The sequence below is a fragment of the Abramis brama genome (genome assembly GCF_963993115.1).
Source record: "Abramis brama genome assembly, chromosome: 1".
Taxonomy (NCBI): domain Eukaryota; kingdom Metazoa; phylum Chordata; class Actinopteri; order Cypriniformes; family Leuciscidae; genus Abramis; species Abramis brama.
Window position 1 is genome coordinate 10,219,076 of NC_139963.1, and position 15,143 is coordinate 10,234,218.

Consider the following 15,143-nt stretch of genomic DNA (forward strand, 5'->3'; position numbering starts at 1 on the left):
TGACTAAAGAACTCTTGTAGCTTTAATAATCAGTAGTCTATATTTAATCTATAATTTATGCTGTGCAGACTGTTTGATAATGTATGTTAGACAGGAAGGCCAAAGGTAAATATGACATTTATTATAGGTTTATGTGAGGATTGTTTGTTAAGTTCACTTAAATTAAAAGTTGTCATATTTTTTTTTGAAGCCTAATGTTAAAAACTTGATAGCTTTTAATTACACTGTAATGTTGGATGTTTAAAATTAGGGGGGAGAAATCATTTTTATCCAGATATCAATAGCTGTATTAGTATCAGTGAGACTGGCCTTTATGTTGTCTCTACATTCATTTGTAGATTAACTGTGAAATGATTACATTATAAAATATATAAACCTAAACAAATGTAAGTGTTTTAATTGCGTAAAAAACGTGCGATTAATCAAGTTATATATATATATATATATATATATATATATATATATATATATATATATATATATATATATATACATACATACATACATACATACATACATAATATCCGTGGTTAGTCATGGGTCGTGTATGGCATTAAAAAATAAAAAAATGGCATTAAAAAGGCATTAAATTTAATGCCTGCAGAAACCCTGTCAGCTGTTCGGCCGAGCATTCAATGTTGTTACGCTGCAAGCTGATCAGTTGGTTCGTTGCTGCCGCGCTCTATCACTCGCACACCATAAAGAGCAAATTGTTTTTTAATGTTTCAATTTTGTGATTAAAATGACATAATTTGGAAGCGGATAATTTCTTCACAAACAGCTCATTATGACTCAATGTTAGAATGCTGCACCTACACTCAATAGTGTGAATAAGATCAGCAACGCAGACCACTGCATTGACAGCGTGAAACATATGATCTGTCTACAGCCAGGGCTCAGCGGAAGACAGAAAATGATGGTCCAGCGCTGATTGAGGAATTAAATTCGAAAATAAAAGACATTTTGACATCTTTTTTTCTCGCATCTGTGAATTTATTTTTTAATCATTTGTTCTGAGATGAAGCGAATATATTTGTGCGGGAATTTCTCACACTATAAAAGCTAACCTTGCGGGAATGGTTTAAATTATGTGCAATCCCCACATTCCCGCACCGAAACTCAAGCCCTGAAATGGCAGCGGGATGTGTAACTCTAGCATATGGCGCATATGTCATATAAAGTTAGGCAAGGCCAAACAGCGTTATCCATGTTGTTGCGATTGCATCGCTAGAGTAAGCTAATAGTAAAACTGATAGCGTTCTTCATTTAATTACAATATGAGGACTGACGGTAGGCTATAAAAATCAGCGTTTCTGTGTAGGTGATGACAACCATCTTTACAGCAGCAATCAAAGCATCGCTAATTACGGTTGACCTTAATTTGAGTAAATTTGTTCCTAATCAAAGGGAACACTCAACCACAGAACAGCTGGGTGAGTTTTGTATTTGCTTGTTGGATACAGTAAATTAAGACTGTCAACTTCTTTTCAATACTATTTCATCACCCAAAACACTCCCACTCTCTGCTGTATATTCATAACCAATTATTTCAAAACCAACAACCAAGCCACATAAACAATGCCATTGGCACTAGTCTACATTGCAGACATGTCTCTTAATGCACATAACTTTTCACCTTTTTGCACAATCTTGAAAAAAGTACTATTGTTGAAATTCTCACATCAAGCAAACTTCAACGCACCCTTATCCACTACCTGCTAACGTTAGTGAACCGCACCCGAGCAAGCACACTTTGCAGTTCCTCTGGAAATGCATTTTTCTAGTTCTTAATAAGAACTTCTGTAGATGTCTGACAGAAATAAAGTCAGTCTGGTTAGTAATATGTGAAGCTGGTAATGCTGTTTGTGGAGTTGTTTCATCAGATCTTGAGAGATTTAATGTATTTTATCTTCAGTTGATTTCATCCAAGGTTGTGGCTGGAAGTAGTTCTTGTGTTTCTCTTTCCTTCAGTGATTCTGCTTGTTAACAGCAGGTGTTCATCAATAATGCACAATCATTATTCAATCACTTAATTATCGCATTACCTCCAACACTGATTAAGTGTTACATTAAACAGCCTGTAGTGTGCACACTAAGCAGTGTTCATTTCATCTGGGCAAACCCTTGTGGGGCCTACATAGAAACTGGGGGCAAAACTGGCTGGGTCCCAGTTAGATAGCCCAGGTCAAACCCATTTGGGCCCCACATGGCTCTGCTGGCTGGGATGATTAGAAATTTATCTTACTCAATTATTACTTGTAAGAGCCCCAGCTGGTTTTTCTTTTAAACTGGTACATGGTGCACCCCTATTTAATTAATGTATTTAATTTATATTTCTCTTATTGTTTAAGTCCATTGTGATGCTAATGCTAATCTCTCTCTCTCTCTCTCTCTCTCTCTCTCTCTCTCTCTCTCTCTCTCTCTCTCTCTCTCTCTCTCTCTCTCTCTCTCTCTCTCTCTCTCTCTCTCTCTCTCTCTCTCTCTCTCTCCATTGCAGATCACCATTAAAAGGAGACCTCTACTGTATGTCATCAACATTATAATACCAGTATTTTTCTTCCTTGTGCTGGATTTGATCTCCTTTTTTGTTGACTCAAGTGCAGCAGAAAAGCTGAGCTTTAAAGTGACTTTACTGCTGTCTGTTTCTGTGATGCTGCTGGTTCTTAACAACACACTGCCCTCTACAGGGAAAGACATCCCTCTGATTGGTGAGTCTAAAATTTACCTGATTATTTAATATTACTTAATTTTTAAGAATACAATTCAGTATTTGAATCTCAAATGAAGTCACAACAATCAAACAAAAGGATTTAAACCTACAGTATTCCCTTAAAATTAAGTATAGTTGAGAATTTAAGGATTTAAGGCAGAACAGTTGCAAATCCTCCTCAAATCAAATTAAAGTTGATGCCTCCTGTCCAGCAGAGGGAAACAGAGAACAAGATAAACCTCATCCTCACTTCCAGTTCTTTATTTAATTATTAGTTCAGTGAGTTCTTTCGACATGAAGACAGTTTTACACGGGATGCGGAAAACACAAGTCTCCAGTTCATTTTCACAGAGAAACACACGGAAAGCAGCAAATCTTATCACTTGCACAGCTCTTCGTAGTAGATATAAATATTATAAATATTAGGTGTTTAATAAAATAACAGTAACAATAACGTACTCAATAACGTATAATAACACTGACCACTTTAGGGCGTAAAGGTGTCTAGTAGATGGTGCTCTAGCCTCGGTGATAGTATTCAAGACCCTCTCGGGGAGGTCTCTGGATATCCGTTGAGGGGCCATACATGGAGGGCCCACGAGTCGAGGGTGCCATATCGTCCCGTTTGCCTGTGTGAGGAGATCCTTCCTCACTGGCACAGGCCAGGGGACCGTGTCCATCATCTGAGCCAGCTCTGGAAACCACACTTGAGTTTTTCAGAGGGGGCTATTAGGAGGACTGAGCATCTGCTTTCTCTGATCTGTTTGATGACCTGAGGTATAATAGAGACGGGCAGGAATGCATATAGAGGGCGACTGGGCCAAGGATGGGCCAGTTCGTCCCTGTTCTTCGAAAAGAATGTTGCGCAGTGAGTGTAGCTCTTCGAGGCAAAGAGGTCGACCTCTGCCCTGCCGAATACACTCCATATCATACAGACCATCTGTGGGTTGAGAGACCACTCGCCTGGGGGAGTGTTGTCTCGAGATAGCAGAGGTGTGGACTCGAATCATGTGACTTGGACTCGAGTCAGACTCGAGTCGTGAATTTGATGACTTCAGACTCGACTCGACAAAATGTACAAAGATATGCAACTCGACTTGGACTTTACCATCAATGACTCGTGACTTCACTTGGACTTGCGCCTTTTGACTCGAGAAGACTTGCTACTTCCCATGAAAACTGGGGAAAAAATGTTCACACGGCCGCGCCGCTCTCAGTTTATCTGCATCTGTGAAAAAATGTGCACCATCTGTATGCATGCAGAGAGCACGCGCGCTGCCTGCACGACATCCAATCACTGTAGTCCCACATTGTTTTGATTCGACAGCATCTAAGCAGGCACATTGCAAGACAACCAATGAAGCGCAACAAGCAACAGCGCATGCTACGAATTTGAACGAATGCTAAGCACCTTATCGGATGTACCGTAAGTTACTAGCTGCTACATAGCTGCCAACTCTCACGCATTCACCGTGAGACACACGCAATTGACACTTTTCACACGCTCTCACGCCAAACATCCATTTTCTCACGCACAGAAAAATCGCGAAGCAAAGAGGACACGGAGACCGACAGACTAGACAGAGCAGGTTAGTTATGATATAAAAAAATCTCTGCTCTCAGATTCTGTCACTTTTATTACGAAATTCAGACAATAAATACCGTTTTGGCGCTTGTAAATGTGACACGACAGATCCCTAGCGCACGTGAACCGATCATCTCTAGCTGATAGTAAATTTACCGTTAAACACGAATGAACACTGCTGAAAGATACAGTACAACTTACCGAAATGTATATTCCTCATTCATAATATCGACCCATCAATCAAAGGGGTCAATAAAACAGTTGGAGAACAATTATGTCACATAGCCTAACATTTACCTCAGAAAAACCATTTAATGACCATAATAGGCTATAGCCTAGCACATTAGTTGGCTAGAAAAAAAGAGCTATAGAGAGTATTTTGCTAAATATGTGTACTATATTGCATGTTTATTATATTTTTACTTGTATCATTAAATAAAGTTGTTATTATAATAAAAAACGCATTATATTTAATTTGTGTTATTTTTAACCTTAAATAATTCTGCCAGCTGATAGGGCTCTCTGTATGTTTACAGCATTAGGTGAGTTGTTTTTTTCTTGAGAAAAATTAATGCCTATATTGTGTAGCCTACCTAATATTTATCCAAATGAGTCAATATTAAATCAAATCATAATAATTGAATTGAACTGAAATAATAAAAAAGCGTAGCTTAGCCTACCAGAAATTGAACCATGTAAACATTGTAACATGTTGTCACTAGGGGCTGTTTACACCTGGCCACTTCATACGTTTTCTCAGATCGGATAGCTATCTGATTTATCAAAACGGTTCCATTTACACCTGGTCACATAAATGTGTTTTTGCGAAACGGATTTAAATCCGATCTTCAATTCCCGTCGCTATATGCAGATTAACGGAGTGCACGTCACCGAAAGCAACAGATATGAGCTGCATTTTATTGATCATCAGCTAAAATTTTAAAATCAAAGACCGCAATAAGAGAGAGCGGCAACAGCCCTGGAAGATCATTTCGTTTCTCTACTATTAATGATGAGGATTGTGTGTTAAGCGTCTGCGACTTACTTTCACTTTGATTTGCGATAGTTTGCTCGTTGGCTTAATGAATATGCTCAGTTTCTCATCTGCGGTGGTGCGTGTTCCAGTAGCATCATCATATCCGGCCATAACATTACATATAGCCTTCACGGCACGCCCTCACACGTTTTTCACTCTCTTATTTTTTTTAGCATTTTTGGGAGGAGCACAATTTACATATGTGGTTTCAACAACCAGATGCATTTACACTTGTCCAGTTTCATCTGGAATGCGTCTCAGACCTCCTCCTGAAGTGGTTTGAGCGATCGGATTCAAATCTATCTCGAATGCGTTTCGGAGGGCATTTACACCTGGTCTTTTCACGATCGGATAGCTATCCGATCTGAGAAAACGCATGAAGTGGCCAGGTGTAAACGGCCCCTAAACCTAATAAAATTCAGTTTAGTTACTAAAATGTTTTGACAATCACAATACACTTATTGTGATGCAAAAATTACATCACAGTTATTAATAATTGCATCACAATTGCACCAACCAACTCAATAAAACTTTTGTAGAAGTCTGACAGAAATAAAGTCAGTCTGGTTAGTAATAAGTGAAGCTGGTAATGCTGTTTGTGGAGTTGTTTAATCCTCCTCTGCTGAGATCTTCACAGATTTAATGTCTTCTTTTCTCTTCAGTTGATTTCATCTAAGGCTGTGTCTGTAGTCAGTTGTAGTTCTTGTGTTTCTGCTCGTCTCTTTTTCTGTTCTCTTATTTCCTTCTGTGATTCTGCTTGTTAACAGGCTTATTAAGGATGAGATGACTCTATATTTAATATACACAGACTTTGTGGCTCAGATAAGGTCCAGTTCTGGTTTATTTCTTTGCTCTTGGCTGACATGTGGCATTGCTATGGCCTGCTTGTGGCCCAGATCTGGCAAACAGGAGCGGTCCAGTCAAGTGCCATCATTCCACGCTGCATGTGGGCCAGATCCGCATTCCACAAGTGCCAGATGTGGGCCGGATTTGGGCCGAAACAATGTTGCCATGTGGGCCTCAGCAAATGTTAGCTGCTGAACTTGCCATCTCTGCAGTGTTTTGTGCTTTTTTTCTGGATTATTTCATACAATTTAATACACCCATTACTTCGCCCACTGGTTAGGATTCTGTTGTTGTCGTCGAGTATCGTTCGAGAGAACAACCAGCGCTGTATTTCAGTTGTTTTCCTCTGTGAACATGCACTAATGACAATTAGTCTGACAATTTCGTTGCTTTTTGGAGTTTGCAGATTTAAAAACGTCAATAAAGGCTCGTTCGTTCTGCTCTCACGGAACAGATAGATTATAATATGCTTATGTACCGTCAGATGAAATCCTGCAGGCGTCTGCGCTTTCTCCGTTCATGCAATAAATGCACATCCTTGAATGAGCGCGGATTTTCGAGCGCATTTACTTGAACTTCATAGGCAATATATCTATGGTTTACGTTAACCCATTTGAGAGGCGGCCAAAATCAGAATTTAAAATGGACTGAATAAGCTTTCTACGAACTTGACGAGCGATGCCGCGCTGACAGACCATAGACTAAAGAGTGACTGACATGTAACGTTATGCACATAAATCACTGTCACACACACTCTCTCAGTAATATTAAGATACTGCATTATACATTTTCAACTAGCAGAATAGTACAGAATCACAATACACAGTCTCACTTGTAGCCATGTCTTTTAACTATTATAATATTTCGAAGGGCAAAAATAGGAACTTTTAATTGGCTTTACATCATCAACTGTCACTTTAGCGCGAGGCCCTGTGCAGTCGCAGGTACTGTCAGTTGCATATAACGTTAGCTATAGCATTACCTCCCCAGCCTGAACTAACGTGATCACGTCGAGCTAGGTGATTTCAGATAGCCAGGCTCCTCAGCTCCACTCACTTTGCCTCTTTGCCCATTTTCTGTAATCCGGGAGAGACGCAAGGCCAAGATGGCGACGGCCGGCTCCGCCCACTTTAGGCTTCAGAAACCTACGGGTGACGTCACGGACACTACGTCCATATTTTTTTACAGTCTATGGAATATACGTTGCACTGGATGCACCACTAAGGCAACTCGACAGATTCATATTCTCACAGAATCACAATTGAATTCATATCTTGCTACTCAGTCAGAATCGTATTAACCTGGAGTCCCAGTCTCTGTCACAATAATCATATAGGCTATGTGATGTTTTAGGCCTATTGGCAGACATCCATTTAAAATGTAGGCAATGGCATTTAAAGAACCTTTTTTTCCATATCCACTTAAGTTTCTCAGCTTGCACACTAGTAACATTTGTGTGGTGAAGGTAGCTTTGGTTAAAAAATGGTTGTCATTCGCAAGGCTACTTTTACTTTTATACTTTGAGTAAATTTCCAAGCCTGTACTTTGTTACTTTTACTTGAGTAAAGAAGTTAAATCAGTACTTCTACTTTTACCAGAGTATTTTTTAACACAAGTATCTGTACTTCTACTTGAGTACGAGAAGTGAATACTTTTGCCATCTCTGGACACCACTGACATGTTGTGCATGCGGACCAAGACGTGGTGTCCTCTGAGGTCAGGCAGAAACACCTTCAGGGCTAAACAAACTCCTTTCATTTCCAGGCAGTTGATATGTAAGCTCTTCTCCGGGCTCCAGAGACCAGAGGCCGGAGACAGGCTTGCCCTTGTGCAGCGCCCCCCAACCTAGGTTGGAGGTGTCTGTGAAAATCACCTTCCTCCTGGAGGTCACACTCATGGTCACGCCCGACTGGTAACAGTCTCGGTCTTTCCAGGGAACCAGGGCTCGTAAACAGCTGTGGTTCACCATTATGTGCAGGCGACCTGATCGCCACGCATGGGTTGGCCCACGGCGCTTAAGCCAGTGCTGAAGAGGGCGCATATGCAGTAATTATAGGCGGAGTACTGAATATGCCGCGGCCATGAGACCGAGAAGCCTCTGAAACTTACCCCGCACACCTACCCTGAAGGAGGCTATCAGCTATTGGATAGAGAGAGCGCGCTCTGATGTGACCTGTGCTCATTAGTGTAGAGTTGATAACTGTGCCCAGAAAGGTTACATTCTGGCTGAGTAACAGTTTGCTCTTGGGAAACTTGATCCTGAGCCCAGACATTCAAAATGGCTGAGGAGCAAGGATCTGTGTACCAAGAATTCGGTCTTCGACTGGGCCATAATGAGCCAATCGTCGAGATAGTTCAGCACGCGCACTCCCTGTAGTCTCAGGGGAGAGAGCGCTGTGTCCATGCACTTCGCAAATGTACGGGGGTGCCAGGGACAGAACGAACGGTAGGACCGTATATTGATAAACCTGCCCCTCGAAGGCGAATCTCAAGAATTGCCTGCAATGGGGCGTTATCTGAATATGAAAGTAGGCATCATTCAGATCCACTGTGAAAAAAACCAAGGGGGCCTAGTGAAGGGGGACCGATAACCTGTGTGTTGTGTGCTTAAAACATACTCTTTATATGCTTTATTTGGGTTGCTGTAAAAACAGCTTGGTGTGCAGGGCTGATGCCGCTTGACCGGAAGCAGAAAACGCACGATGGCGATGTCAAATCAAGCCTGAGGTCTGAAATGTCCGCAGTGAGGATGTGCAGCAACTCAGTGTCTGAATTAGTCCTTGTAGCAGTAGATCTAGCACCAGACTTTGAGAGGAGGGCAGGGTCCAATGAGCCCGACCACTCTTCTTAAGACACAGCAATGGAGAGGCTGTCGTCCTACTCTTTGTCCGATCCGTCAAAGGAAACAAGACCCGCCGCTCAACGAGAGGGGCGCTGGTCTGCCTGGGTGAACAGGACTGGCGAAGGAGACTGTGAAGGAGAAAGCGAAGCACACAGGGACGCGGCCGGCGTGGGTTTGCTTAACTCCATGTGTTCGGGCTGCCACTGGCTGCGGTTCTTCTTCTTCCACAGCTGAAGTAGTGTGGGGAAAAGAAGAGCAGGGAGAGCGGTGTCGCCATCTTTAAAGAGAGCTAACTGCGTCCGCAGCGCCGAGATCGGTAAACTCTCGCAGTGAGAGCAAACTCCGGCAGAGAGTGCAGGCCGGCTACCAGGCACGTGGCGCACTCTGTGTGCCCATCGGGCACGTGCAGATGGCATCCCCACGAGGTGCATGAAGACTGAGGCATGTGCAAAAACGCCTCGCAAATTTGCTCTTTTAGAAACTGTAGTGTTTTGAAGGAGTTACACCGCACTCACGATCACCAAGGTGCCAGACAAACAAGACTGAAGATCTCAAAAAATAAACTGTCTGCACACTTAAATCCTTTAAGCAAATTTAATCACCAAGCTTTCGGTCAAACGACCATCCTCAGGACATACAAACAATAAAAGTAGCAATCAACTTAACTGTGTTCAAACACATCAGGACAATCAACAGTGATTACCACACCTGTGAAAGCCAGGTAGGAGAGTTGTAGTCCAATGGTGGGAGTTGTAGTTTTTCTTTAACCTACCCAACATACTGAGTTATCTAGGTAATTTACACATTTACTCCCCATAGTGAAAATCCCCACTACAAGAAACAAACATAAATACAAATATACAAAAATACAGGCACATACATACATACATACATACATGCATGCTGCATAAGTGCATGGAGACTGCAAGGACATCAGTAAAACCTTCATAAACTGCAGTATTAAAGACTTAAAAACAATACAGCTGTGACTATAACATGACACTCATGTCGAAGTCCACATTTAAACCTTTGGGATGTAAGGCATCCAAAGTATGAATCCAGTACAGTTCCCTTTGGCATAGCACTTTATCAATGTTGCCACCTCTAGGTAATTTAATCTTATCAATTCCCTGAAAGCGGAGAAAAGAGACTGAATGAGCACACTCTGTAAAGTGACAGGCCACAGGGTAGTTAGGGTCGGCACGTCTGATAGAGCTTTTATGCTCACTGATCCTCTGTTTTAAACTACGTGGGGTCTTTCCCACATACACCATGTCACAAGGACATCTTAAAATGTAGATAACATTCTTAGTTTTACATGTAATAATGCCCTTCACATTGTAGCTCTTACCGGATCTGGGGTGTTTAAAGTTATAGGTCTTGTGTGTATTATTACATTGGGCACAATTGCCACAGGGATAATTACCATCCCTAAGGGGTGCTAAGAGTGTTTGGGTAGGAGCTGATCTTATACATGCTTTAACTACCCTATTGCGGAGGTTAGGGCCCCGTCTGGACACAAACAAAGGTGGATCCTTAAATTTATCCTGAAGAGAAGAATCATCAGATATTAGGTGCCAATATTTCATTATGGTGTTTTTAATTATAAAGGATCTTGGAGTAAAAGTAGTTATGCAGGAGACAGAAAACTTTTTATCCTTTTTAACACTCTTTTTCAAAAGGTGTGGCCGTGGTGTGGAGAGGGCGATATTATATGCCTCTTCAATACTTTTAGTGGGATAACCCCTGGCTAGAAATCTTTGCTTCATATATATAGCATTCTCCTTAAACTCTTCAATTGAATGGCAAATCCGTCTAAGTCTATAGAATTGACTCTTAGGCAGGCCGTTTTTTAGGGCACTGGGATGCGAGCTGCTTGCCAGAAGGAACGAATTGCGATCAGTCTCTTTACGATAGAGGGTTGTGGTCAGTCTACCATCTTCTAGTTTGATCCACATGTCTAAGAAATGCACACGTTTGGAGTCAGATTCTACAGTGAATATTAGATATGAGCTCATCCTGTTGAGGTGAGTGGTGAATTCATTCAGCTCATCTTGGGACCCTTTAAAAACACACAAGACATCATCTAAATATCTAAAATATCTGATGATATTACTGTAGAAGGGATTTCTGTCCTCATTAAAAAAAAACTGTTGTTCAAAGAATCCAACATACAAGTTAGCATAACTGGGGGCAAAGGTACTCCCCATACTTGTGCCTTTAACTTGAAGGTAATATTCTCCCTGGTGGAAGGCAAAGAAATTTAATTTGAGGATTGATGATGCCAGATAACAGATGAAAGTGTTAGGAGGATTAACATCCTCAGGGCGATTCTGCAAGTAGTATTCTAGTGCTATAATACCTCGTTCATGAGAAATATTGGTATAAAGACTTTCTACATCAAACGTAGCTAAAATGGTATCAGGAGGGAGATCCTGGAGTTCAGAGATTTTATTAATAACATCCGTAGAGTCTTGTACATAAGCAGGCAGATTTTTCACAAAAGGTTTGATGAAATAATCCACAAAATTTGATAATGGCTCTAGTAGTGACTCATTACTAGCAACTATGGGTCTGCCCTTGGGTTTGATAAGGCTTTTGTGTATTTTAGGAAGCATATAAAATGCCGGGATGACCGGATGTTGTCTATTGAGATAGCTGAATTCTTCTTTGGTTATCCAATTTTGTTCTAGGGCTTGAGTAGTCAGCTCACTAATTATTTTTTGAAAATCAACAGTGGGGTCACACTTAAGCTTCCTATAGAATGTTTAATCATTCAGTTGACGATATGCCTCAGTTACATAGTCAGTTGTATTAAGGTCCTCTCCTCCTGTCCTCTCCTCGTCTTCCTTGGTTTCCTGTCTTGTTTTTTTGGCCGTTTTTCTGTGACTTCCTTCCCTTGTTCCATTGGTCGTTTTTTGGAAACTGGCGTGTTTGAAAACGATGGGCACTACGGGAAGAGTCGGAGTCGCTAGGGAAGTCACTATCAGATGTAAAGTCAAACTGTTGTGTACGGTGTCCTCTTAATTGGTCTCGTTGGGTCTCCTCTCCAAACAACCATTTGTACACCTTTCCAGTCTGATAATCGTTGACATCTCTCCTGTATTTCCTCAGTTTAATGGTCAACATGTTGTCTTCAAATTCTTTCAGTGTCTGTTTGATTGAGTCACAAACATGGGCAAAATCAACACCCAACTTTTCTTTCATGAATGTTTCTTGTTTTACAATGTCTTTTTCAATGTCCTCTTTTTGTTTTGTGACCTCTTCAATTATTAAAAGCATTAAATCCATGGAGCATTTATTAAGTATCTCACACCATTTCTTATTGAAATCTTCATTTTCTTTGCCGATTGTAGGTGCTTTTTGGATACGTAGACCTTGTGGAATGTGTTTGCTTCTCCAGTATTCACTCAATGTACTTCCATGAAGTTTCATACAGATTTCTTTCTTCTTTAAGTGTGTCAGTTTCATTTTCATATCTTCTGCTGAGAGAGAATGGGTACCTGTAAAGCTGATGGTAGGAAACAGGTGTAGCGTTTATACGCCCACGTATAAATATTATTAATTATTATTCATAACGAATTATGATCAATAATTAATAATTTAATTATTTTCAATTATTTACTGTAACAGAATCAATAATATGATAATTTATCAGTTCATCCAATGAACAGAAAGCATAAACAATTATTAACTCTAGGAAATATAATATCTTCCTGGCCAAGAAAGAATAACCCCCTAACAGTAAATTAAGAAATAGGGTAACAGCATAGGTAACTTTTGATCGAAGTTCAAGACAATAAAATTTGATAAGCACATACACAAGCAATCTCTTTTCAAATACAAACAATACTTTATTGATTATATACTAACACGTACAGCTAATGTCTAACACAAACACACACACACGCACACACACACACACACACATTCATACGAGTTGCAGAAAGGAAGAGAGTGAGGAAAGAGTGGGTTTAAGAGTGAAAGGATGAAATCTCACGATTCCATAATGCACTTAGACATGACCTGAACGAACCATCAAACATTAATTTAACCCTTCTATCGTTTTAGGCAGGTTATTAAAGTTATATAAATACACCAGTTTAGCTTTCAGTCTGGAGGTTACTTGCTTGTCTTCTCGTTCCTTTTTGGGAATTCCCTTCGTTGCGTAACAGAGGGTTCCCCGGGTTCGTTCGTCGGCTGTGGTCTCCTTGTGCCTGGATAGATGGGGCGAGAACCAGTCACGTGTGGCTGGCGGTTGCTGATGGTTGAATGAGTCTTTGAAGTTGAAAGCGTGCGTTGCAGCCGCGAATCGTGGAACGAAACTTTGCAGCAAAACTTAACTTAAAACCGAGACTTTCAATCGGAAAATAAAGGAAGACTTAGAAAAGAAAAGAAGACTTAGACGAGAGTAGTAAGACGGCTTGAATGAAACTGTTTAACCCATGTTCTTCAGATCTTGATTTGGGTTATTTCTGCTCGTTTGTTACATGGTACTAGTCTGCCGGAACTTAGAGAGCTTAGAGCTTTGAGAGCAGCGAGAGAGCTTCGAGAGCAGCGAGAGAGAGATTAGTTTTGGGTCTAAGGTTTTAACTAAAAGTTTGTCCCCCCTCCTGAAGAGAGCGGACCAATTAGACACTGGCTTTGTCTCATCGTAAATCTGGAGTGTTGGTGTGTTCTCTAACTTTTAAGCAGAGAGGACAGAGGCCACAGTTTAGACATGATTTCTAATTAAAAGAAGATCAAAACATATTACACCGATATCATTCAAGCCATCTTGCTAGTTGTGTTCGTAAGATAGCATTGATATGAAACAGTACACACTGTCATTCACACACCTAATAATTATAACAATTACATGAATTATATGGGATTAAAGCATATCTTATTAGAATATGCATATAAGTGGTGGAAACACACAGGATTATGTAGTTGCGTGATTGTTTGATTGTAAGTCCATTGAGAATTGTTCTTAAATGATTTTATGTAGTTTATTGGTAAGAATCAGTTCTCTGGTTTGAAGAGACAGAACACTGTTTGTTCTGTTCAGAGGTCTTAAGGAGGAGGGGTCAGGAATGCTGTGGTGTCATTTCTGAACCAATTTGTCTTTTAAAAACCCCCTCATATTGACAAGTTCTTCCTTTAGCTGGGCTCATAAAGGTTCTTAGTTGGGGGGTTTTCGTTGGTTTGGTCATTAGAAGGGTCTTTTGCAGACTCTGTGGCGCCAGGATGGGTGACTTATGGCTCTGGACTGTGAGGACACTGTCTTTATCTTAACCAGTCCGTAGTTGGCCACAAAGCTAGCCATTGACCAGTTATTTAGTTAGTGTTGGGGGAGGCTCTTTTAAATAGCCAGAGTGATGAGGATCATTTGACGTTCTGAACAAATCTTCTGTTTTGTTCGGCAGGAAGTAGAGAGTTTGAATTAATTTTCTGGAAGAAAATTAGTCTGTGGTTGATTTCTTCTCATTGTCGTTACATATCCCCCCTTCGGTCGACGATGTGTTGAGTAGAAGACATCGGTGAACGCTGGAGAAATGGGTAGAGGAAGCAAACACAAACAGCAAACAACAAGACAACACCTCCATGACTGGTCACTTTACTGGTGCAGGGCATTAGATTACCTAGGCATAAACAGGTTCACTCTCTCAATATAGTTAATCACGTTGACTAAAGTTTAGTTCAATTTTAGGACGTTATCCTAATTTGTTTTGGGACGGTGATTAATTAATTTTGTGATTAAATTTTATTTGTTTGTTTTATTCTCTTCTAAATTGTTCTAGGTTTAGACCAATTTACCTTTCAATTTGTGATTCGAATGATGCAGGGAGTTCTCTGGCTCACATTCGTTTTGAGGTGACTTACAAATATTAGGCGTGGTGTGTCAATCCTATTATTGTGACCTTGACCCTTATGGGGCGGACAGGCATTTTACCTAATAAAAGAAGAAAAGGAAGGAAGGAAGAGGTAAAACAAAACAAAGCAGTTGAGTGTTCCTCCTGATATGAATTGTAACTACTGTTGCACAGCTAAGGTGTCAGGGATCATGATGTAATGATAGGTGTTCTCAGGTGTACTTGTTGGATGAGTAGTTAGTTGCCATGTTTCCTATGGTAAGTGTAGC

General features: G+C 40.6%; 1 protein-coding gene across 1 annotated transcript in view; it reads left to right on the forward strand.

The window, feature by feature from the left end:
* The window catches only part of LOC311083805 (5-hydroxytryptamine receptor 3A-like), a 67,356-nt gene that overhangs the window by 39,444 nt on the left and 12,769 nt on the right, over nt 1-15,143 (forward strand). Inside the window, exon 7 of the mRNA XM_084115548.1 lies at nt 2,498-2,708. Coding sequence (XP_083971674.1) covers nt 2,498-2,708 — 211 coding nt within the window. The remainder of the gene's footprint in view (nt 1-2,497; nt 2,709-15,143) is intronic.